At 46.0% G+C, this 9,748-nt stretch overlaps 1 protein-coding gene across 1 annotated transcript in view; it reads right to left on the reverse strand.

The window, feature by feature from the left end:
- CCBE1 (collagen and calcium binding EGF domains 1) overlaps positions 1-1,195 on the reverse strand; it is an 82,305-nt gene extending 81,110 nt beyond the window's left edge. Inside the window, exon 1 of the mRNA XM_021712071.1 lies at positions 1,061-1,195. Coding sequence (XP_021567746.1) covers positions 1,061-1,195 — 135 coding nt within the window. The remainder of the gene's footprint in view (positions 1-1,060) is intronic.
- Between the last annotated feature and the right edge of the window lie 8,553 nt (positions 1,196-9,748).

Here is a 9,748-nt window from a genome sequence, read left to right on the forward strand (position 1 = left end):
TCAATGAAAAGATAGAGCCAATCTTCAACAACTTCGCTGGAAAGGAGCCAGAGGGGTATATGATCTAACTTCCATCTCTTTCCTCCCTCCTTCTAATCTCCCTCTGGGGGTTCCCCATTGGCTATTTCCAACAGATGCCATCAGGGGAACCCTGCTGACAGGGGTGCACATGGACCAGCCTCCCAGGGCAGAGAGCGGGAGGGAAAAGAGTGGAAAGTGCATATGTCTGGAGGGACAAATGAAAGACTAAATCTACAACTCTCACCTCTGGGATGATAATGCTGCAAAGTATCACCCTAAATCTTTGCTTTCCATAAAGTACCTATGACTCTCCCCAGAAATAGAAGATATTGAAAACCTAATCAGTCTCTCTGTCCTGTATCAAGGCCTCTTCTCTTCCAATCCTCTGTAGCTGAGGTTTTTTAAACTCAAGCCTCTCTTTCCAGCCTCTCTACTCTTCCCTTCTGTCTCCACACTTGGCCTTCACTGTAGCATTTACTGTAAGTGCTGATTCTCACAACTGTATCATCAGCCCAACTCCTCACTCCAGCCCAAGTCCATCTTCCAGTGACCCCAGGAAATCTTTACCAAGATACCTCATAAACAGCTCAAAGTCAAAACATCTGAAAATAAGCCATATCTTCTTTCCAAAACCAACTTCCCCTTTGAAATGGTTTATTTCATTTCTCTAAGCCATTAAGCTTAAACCCTTTACTTCATTCACTTTAACCAAATACCAAGGCTTGTCAGTTTTATTTTGAGTTGGGGTCATACTCTGTCACCCAGGCTGGAGTATGGTGTCATGATCATGGTTCACTGCAGCCTTGACTTTCTGGGTTCAGTCAATCTTTTAGTCTCAGTCTCCCAAGTAGCTGGGACTACAGATGTGTGTCACCATACCCGGTTGATTTTCTGATTTTTTTGTAAAGGTGAGGTCTCACTGCCTAACCTGGTCTTGAACTCCTTGGCTCAAGCAATCCTCCCACCTTGATCTACCAAAGTACTGGGATTACAGGCATGAGCTGCCATGCCAAGCTGTCAGTTTTAATGTACGTCTCACCTCTTTCTCTCCATTTCCACACCTGCTGCTTCTTGCATCAAGACCACATCCATCTATGCCTGGATAATGGCAAATAAGCTGTAAGCTGGTAGGCTCAGCTTGGGTTCCCTGCTTTTCCAACTCTGCCACGGCCATGGCAACACTGCCTTCCACTGGCCATGCCCACAGTCCAATTCGTCAGTGGCCTCTTTGGCCTTGTCAGGTCTATAATCTTCTGTCTTGTGAGGATCTCCATACCCTGACTCTGTCCTCCTTTTCCAATCTATTTTCAACATGTGTCAACAAGAACCTTGCTGTGGCTAGGCTGATCGCTCCCTTTGCAGTCTATCCTCATGCAGTGCTTATGTTCACCCCTTTATCACACAATGAGAACAGTTACCTGACTTTGGGTACCAGGGTCTGCCACGAATCCAACTGAACTGAGAGCATTTATCAAAAATCTTACCTGCCAACAACATATGCAATCAGCATTACCTTTGTGATTAGCAGTGGTCACAGAGCTGATCAACTTTTCATCTTTCCCTATATCCTTATTTTCAGGATTAATTTGCAAGCAATGTATTATGGTAATTAGCAATTCTCCGAGGCAAGGGAAATACAGCATGGTGACTAAGAGCTTGGGTTTGAGAGTCAGACCTGAGTTAGAATCCAGTTCATCCCTATATTATCCATGCAACCTTATCTCTTTTCTGTGCCTCCATTTTCTCATCTGGTACACGGCAATTTGAAATTGGCTTCATGGTGTTATTATTATAATGGTGAGAAGAAAGAATTCTGTAAAATGCTTAGCACAGTGCACTCATAAAGCTAGATTTTATGGTGACACATGTCTGTGGTCCCAGCTACTTGAGAGGCTGAGGCAGAAGGATTGACTGAAGCCAGGAAGTCAAGGCTGCAGTGAGCCGTGATCATGACACTATACTCCAGCCTAAAAAGATAGACAATGAACAGTGAAGTCCTGTAATTCACATGCAAGAACCATAAATGAATGGTGTAGTTAATCATATGCAGCCCAGCTATGAGTAGTTGGTTGCTAGGTTACATCATATGGTACCCATTCTTGTTCACTCTGTCCTTTTTTTTTTGTGAACCAGGGTCTTACTCAGTCACCCAGGCTGGGGTGCAGTGGCACCATCATGGCCACTGCAGCTTTGATCTGCAGGGCTCTCGTGATTCTTCTGCCTCAGCCTCCCAAGTAGCTGGGACTACAGGCACATGCCACCATGCCAGGCCAATTTTTCATTTCTTTAGTAGAAATGGAGTCTGGAGACCAGGTTGGTCTCAAACTCTTGTGCTAAAGCAATCCTCCCACCCTGGCCTCCCAAAGTCCTGAGATTACAGGTGTGAGCCACTATACCTGGCCTCTCTTGTCTTTCTTCAAGCCAACATTCTTACTTAGCCAGGCTGGGTCTCAGAACAAATACAAATAAGCTTCTAGACTACAGTATTTCTAAACATCCAAACCTGGAATCAGTACTCCTGTGGTTCCCAAACCCTCCAATGTTCTCAACAAACAGACTCTCTGAGAAACTGGCCACAGTAGGTAGTGGCTGTCATATTATTTCCATATTTATCAACATTTGTAGTTGCCTGCTGGGCACTCCTTAACAGTTCAAGTCCAAGGCTAACATAAGGTCTACGTAAAGACGCAAATAGGAGTGAAGAGTTATCTAGGACTCTAGTCAGATCAAGAACTGTAATGATACTATCTATAAATTAATTTCTATGGTTAACACACAAAGCAAAATCCTGGCACTTATATTTTTATTCTTATTGTTATGAATTCATAGCTACATAATACTAAGAAAATGCTAACATTTTTATTATTGATGGAATTAATACAAAGAAACAAAAGAGAAAAAACAAAAGACTTGATGCTTAACCAAAACTTCTCATGGGCACACATTGAAACGATGAGATTTTGGACACATTTTGAATCCAGCACCTTTTTTCAGTTCGTGGCACACACCACATAGAAGAGGAACTTCAGTGCCTGGTGAAAAGAAGTCACGTCTACACAGTTGGGAATTAGAAAACAATTATTTCATGTGTGCTGTGAACTGACTTTCTTGGAATCCAGATGGTTTCTTCCCTCTGAAAAATATTTTTAGATGGGGCTGATTCATTAAATGTCATTATTAATGAGCTGGATAGGAAAAGGAATACTTGTTTAAGTGACCCAACATGTTTTCAAAGCAATGGGAAGGGCTGGTCTAAGGGCAAGGCTGGGGAGATATGTGACTGTACACATTTCATTGTCCAAGGATGCTTGACTGCTGGGGGCAAGAAACCAGACAAAAAAATCAGTGAACCCAGACCCCAGGCCATACTGGCGCTGGGAGTGCACATTGCAAAATGTGAGCCACCATCACAACAGCGTCTAGATACTTCCAACACCAGGAAATTCAGCGGCAAAGATGAGAAAATATCCCTCTCTTTGACTATGAAAGTCAAATGTACCCTGGAATCTCTGCACGGCCATCGGTTCTTGCTGCTGTGTGCTTGGTAGAGAATGCTGAGACTGTTTGCAGCGTTTTGTTGTGTGCATGAGTTCTGAGGGAGAGAGCTGGATGATATATTCACTAGGATTTGATTGAATTTGCGGTTCAGAATTCTGTCACTTCTGCTGATGCTACCACATTTAATTCGATCTAAGACGCTATCAGTTGGACGATGCCCCATTAGTTTTTATAACACAAATAGTTTAAGTTGCCAACTGAACTCTCAGGCAATTCTTTATTACTAACATTCTTTCATAGTTACTGAGATACTTTTAAAAAACCCTAATTAGACAAAGATTATTAGATGCTGTATGCATGCATAAAGAAAGACAAAAGATACTGGTTAAAATGGTGTTGAAATGTCTTTGTACATGGAGTCTGACTTTTCTGAATTACTCTTTTAACTTAGCATTTTCAGCACCTGTGCTTTGCCACAAAACATTGTCCTTCATGCAATCAGGAGCACTGGGTGATACAGCATCTAAAAAAATGATCCAGAAAGAACTATAAGTCAGGTCAGGCATGGTGGCTCATGCATATAACCCCAGCACTTTGGGAGGCTAAGGCAAAAGGATTGCATCATCCCAGGAGTGTGAGACCAGCCTGGGTAACATAGGGAGACCTTGTCTCTATGAAAAAATAAACAAAACAGCTGGGCGTGGTGACGCACGCCTGTAGTCCTAGCTACTCGGGAAGCTGAGACAGAAGGAGTGCCTGAGCCCAGAAGTTCGAGGCTGTGGTGGACCATGATTGTACCACTGCACACTAGCTATTTTGAGATGTACAATAGGTCGTTCAATTATAGTCACCCTACTGAGCTATCAAACACTAGGTCTAATTTCTTCCATCTAACTGTGTATTTGTACCTATTAATCAACCTCTCTTCGCAAAGATCAATGTCCTAAGTTAGCTGCTACAGCTGGGGTAGCATTTTGGGGGAACCGTGTAAGTTGAATAAGCACAGGGAAATGATCAAATTCCGAGGCAGAACGGAGCAGGCCCAGAGAGAATCCATCATGAGACAGAATAGGCATTGAATGAGAGAGAAAATGATATGAGCCCTTGACTTTCCAATCCGTGCTCACATGAGGCTCACGTGTACTTCATTTTTTTTGTCTTTGGGCTTAGTGGTTCCTCTATAGCCCTACAACTAATACTCACTTTCATCTGAAGTAGTCTGTGTGGGGTTTCTGCTTCCAGTGGCCATAAAGGCTATAGCAGTAGGAGCTGGAAACCCCAAGATGCTTCCATCAGAGGGACGGAATTAAAGAATGTGGTGGCCTCCTGCTGTTCCCTGGACAACAGGCAGAGGGGCGTGAAGTAGGGTGTCTTCCTGTGTCGCTGGCAGGCCCAGGACAGGGACGAGCCCATGGTAGGGGTCCTCACTCCCAGGGACCTTCGCAGAGTCCTGTTCATAGAAACAGCATGCTTTCTGCTAGATGAGGGGAAGCTGGCTATCAACAAGGGAAAGAATCAGTCTTATTGAGACTGCTTAGAGAACAAGTCCCTGGAGACAGAAGGAGCAGACACGGTTCTCGCTGGAGGGTGAAGGGGTGAGGATGTAACCATTCGTTTTCCTTCATTCGTTTTCCTTCTGGGTCGCACCCTATTCTCAGACCCCGCGACACCAGGCAAGGAGACATCAGAGCATCTTTGATGTGATGGGAGATTCAGGAGGAAAAAAAAGAATAAACGCGACTACTTCTTTGGAGGATGTGCAGTTTTCGTAAAGTGGGGCGAGGGGGGTGTGGTTTGTGAGTTTAAGTGAATTGAAAGAGGGCACGGGTGTAGGCGTCGGGAAGAATTTGAGGGGAAACAATTCAGTTGAGAGGGAAGGAAGCATCCAGGTGCTGAAATGCCTTTCCTGTCTGGCTTTTCAGAGACGCACACATTTCTGCTGTCTCTTCCTATGTGATGCTATCTTCCTCAGGCTGTCCGACCCTAACTTTAATAAAGAACTTCTGATGCTACAGTCAGGTATGGAGTCTGGCAATGAGCCGCAGGAGAGGAGGCCGGCTCTGAGTTCTATCAGGAAAAAGGGAGCCGGGCTCGGTGGCTCAGCCTGTCATCCCGCACCTTTGGGAGACTGAGGTGAGTGGACTGCCTGAGCCCGCAGGTTCGAGACCCACCTGGGCAGCGAGACCTCATCTCTACAATAAATCAAAAATTCAGCCGGGCGTGGTAGCGCATACCTGTAATTCCGGCTACTCGGAAGGCTGAGGCGGAAGGATCGCCGGAGCCCAGCAGGTCGAGGCTGCGGTGGCCGGGAGCGGCCACTGCACTCCAGTCTGGGCGACAGAGTGAGACTCCAACTCAAAAAAAAAAAAAAAAAGAAAAAAAAAAGAAAAAGGGGTGTGATCTGCTGAGGGGGCTGAGCCAGGTGAGAACTTTTGGTGTCAGGGAAAGCCCATGAATCTGGAGGTGACAGAGAAGACACCCACACCCTGGTTACCCTGCAAATTGGCAATGGCTGTATTTAGAGAGAGAAAAAGAAGAGAGGCCTAGCAACAGTTAGGTTAGAGAGCCTCATCTCAAGCAGAGCCTTGTGCTCTACATGAGAGCTAAGGAAATTGAGGCACCGAGCTGGAATTTAGATCACATCTGACTGGCTCCAAGGATCATGTCTACTGTACTTCTGCTCTGCCATGGTGTCTCCTAGGATGCGTGGCAAGGAAAGACCCCACAAGCCATGCTTGGGCTGCCACGGGCTGCCCACTGGGGGACGTGCACAGCCCCACTGACCTGCAGCTAAGTTGGAGGGATAACAGTAGCCATGCCAATAACAGCAGTATGACTGCCATATTCACCCATCACACCGCTTTCCAATCCCAAATTTTTAGGATCAGTTCACAAGCTCTTTATGGGAGGGGCCAGTCCTGCATCTTGTACAGTGACATTTCGATGAGAAAAGCTTATTGCGAAGTTATGGACCCCATATTAGAGATAAGAAAATTGAGGCAGAGATCTCTTACAGCATCTGTAGAGACTGATGCCAGAGAGCGTAATTCCCAGTGACATTTAATAAGTGCTGATTACCATGCCTGGACTCTTGAGAGCTCCCCTGACATGGCTTCTCCATCGACACGTGGCCCTCCCAGTGAGTCGACTTGAGAGCAGCTGTCACTCTGCTTTGATGTGACACTTTGTTTTCCTGCAGCTCAGCCTTCGATGCAGCCAACACAGCAACCTCGCAGGCCAGTCGGGCTTGGAAAGCCAAACTAATATTTTCAGCTGGCTCAGACCTTGAGTCCAGAGCCTCATGCGTGTGAGGGTAGCTGTTGGCTGAAGGTTTGTTTTCTATGGAATATAGACTTCCCTTGGGGGAATTCAGGCATGTTTTCTTGTTGTTGTTTTTTTCCTTAAAAAAATGTTCGGGGGGTGGGGGAGAAAAAAAAGGCTGCAACCGTAATCTAAGTGGCATCTGCTGACTTCAGAGAACAAACACTTAATCCTTGCCCGAGAATACCCTTGTCACGACACAGACTGCCTTTTGGTTTCAATCACTTAAACATCAAGGAAGAGCCATCAGTTTTAGGAGATGTATTTTAAGCTGTTTTGGCCAGTTTCTTGGGGCTTTCAGCGGTCATCAATACATCTCCACAATTCCGATTTCTGACTCTTCTGATCCTAGTTCAACTGATGTCTGGAATTACAATAACCTGGGGGCAGGGGCAGTTCGACACACATGGTTCTACTTTTATGTCTGCAGAGCTGAGAAGCAGGAAGCTCTGATATTTACTTTTTAAATTTATGCATGCTTAGTTTTCTCCAAAAATGATATAAGGCCATGTAGAGCAATACATAAAACCCAAGAGAACAAGAAGAAGTGTGGAGGTGCAAGAAAAAGAAGAGTAGGAAGATAAATGAAGCCCCAAGGAGAAAATGTGTTGGTCACAGCATACGCTCTGTGACAAGCCACACGTTTGCCTCTGAAGTTCTCTAGCTGACATTGCAGCTACACAAGTGATAGCTATGTTTTACTTGAAGACCAGTTATTCAGGAATAAATGTTACAAATCTTTTTATTTTGAGTTAGAGTTTCACTCCGTCGCCCAGACTGGAGTGCAGTGGCTGCTCCCGGCCACCGCAGCCTCGACCCACTGGACTCTGGCGATCCTTCCACCTCAGCTTTCCGAGTAACCGGAATTACAGGCATGCGCTACCACGCCTGGCTGATTTTTTGATTTACTGTAGAGATGAGGTCTCGCCAAGTTGCCCAGGCGGGTCTTGAGCTTGCGGGCTCAGGCAATTCACTCACCTCAGCCTCCCAAAGGCGCGGGATTACAGGCTGAGCCATAAATCTTAATAATAAAAATAGCAATTATTTGGCTGGGTGCAGCGGCTCATGCCTGTAACCCCAGCAATTCGGGAGGCTGAAGCAGGAAAATTGCATAAGCCCAGAAGTTCGAGGCCAGCCTAGGTGACAGAGTGAGACCTTGCCTCTACAAAAAAATAAAAAAATTAGCTGGGTGCGGTGGCATACGCCTGTAGTTCCAGCTACCTGGGATGCTGAGGCAGAAGGATTGCCTGAGCCCAGGTGGCTGAGGCTGTGGTGAGTCATGGGTGTGCCTTTGTACGCCAGCCTGGGTGACAAAGTGAACCGTGACTCAAAAAAAAAAAAAAAGGCAACTACTTATTAAATGTCTACAATATGCCAGGTATATACTAAACACTTTCCCTACTTCTCCTAAGAATGGCCTTTGAGGCTGAGTGTGGTGGCTCATGCCTGTAATCCCAGCACTTTTGGAGGCTGAGGTGAGAGGATTGCCTGAGCCCACAGGTTCAAGACCAACCTGGGCAACTTGGTGAGATCTCATCTCTACAATTAAAAAAAAAAAAAATTAGCCAGGCATGGTGGCGCACGCCTGTAGTTCCAGCTACTTGGAAGGCTAAGGCAGAAGGATAGCCTGAGCCCAGCAGGTCGAGGCTGCAGTAGCTGTGAGCGTGCCACTGTACTCCAGCCTGGGAACAGAGTGAGACTCCGACTCAAAACAAACAAAAGCAAATCGGCCTTTGAGCTGCAATGTGCCCATAAATACTATTTCCAAATCTGAGCTATTCAGATCCTCCATGCCTTCTCAGAGCGACTAAGTCCCATGTTTCTGAGACCAGAATCTCATGATGTTCGGTTTCCTTCTCCAAGCAACCATTCACTGGATTGTCAGTGCAAGTCCTTTTGAGAGACAGCCTACTCTGGACACAATTTGAAATTAGAAGAGCAAGATAGTCCTTACGTTTGATGGAAGTTAATGAAATAGTAAGAAGTAGGATTTGGGGGAAATAGATGGCACCCCCAAAACCGTGCTGGCTCTGTGTCGCCCCCTCCTGATTCTTAAAAAGTCATCTAAACCAGGCTCGGTGGCTCAGCCTGTAATCCCGCACCTTTGGGAGGCTGAGGTGAGTGGATTGCCTGAGCCCGCGGGTTCGAGACCCGCCTGGGCAGCGAGACCTCATCTCTACAATAAATCAAAAAATTAGCTGGGTATGGTAGCGCATGCCTGTAATTCCGGCTACTTGGAAGGCTGAGATGGAAGGATCGCTGGAGCCCAGTAGGTCGAGATTGCGGTGGCCGGGAGCGGCCACTGCACTCCAGTCTGGGCGACAGAGTGAGGCTCCAACTCAAAAAAAAATTAAAAAAAAGTCATCTTCATAGGGAGGCAGGCAGTAGAGGAGAGAGGCTGAGAGGGTCAGGTTGTCCAGATTCAAGTCCTACCTTTTCTACTTTCCAGGTACGTCTTAGGTAAGTAATCTCCTTGAGCCTCAGCTTTCTCATCTGCAAAGTGGGCATAATAAGAGAATCTACTTTATAGGTTTGAGGGGAGAACAAGGGTACGACGCAAGGAAAAACCAAAGACCAGTGCTTGCCCTATCTTACTGCTCAAATATCTGCATCCCCCCGCTCTCTGATTGGCTCTGCAGAGTATAACTGCCCTTACTCACAGAAGCTGTGTTGCCAAGGAAAGGCGACGACTAGGACACAGATTTCCCTATCAGGGAAACCTCTACGTTTTCTCTCTTGCTAGGAATGCAAATAATCTGTAACTCTTCATTAAGGCTGAGGGATAAGAAAGAGCCAGTGAAAATGAGACGGGCCAGCAAACACGTCAAGTGGCTGATAGTAGCTGCCAGTGTTTGTTGTTGCAACAGTACCGGTGGATGGATGAGGGTCATTAACATTCCACTGATAG

This window comes from Carlito syrichta, unplaced genomic scaffold (assembly GCF_000164805.1).
Source record: "Carlito syrichta isolate Samal-C Ts95f unplaced genomic scaffold, Tarsius_syrichta-2.0.1 Scaffold303038, whole genome shotgun sequence".
NCBI classification, from domain to species: domain Eukaryota; kingdom Metazoa; phylum Chordata; class Mammalia; order Primates; family Tarsiidae; genus Carlito; species Carlito syrichta.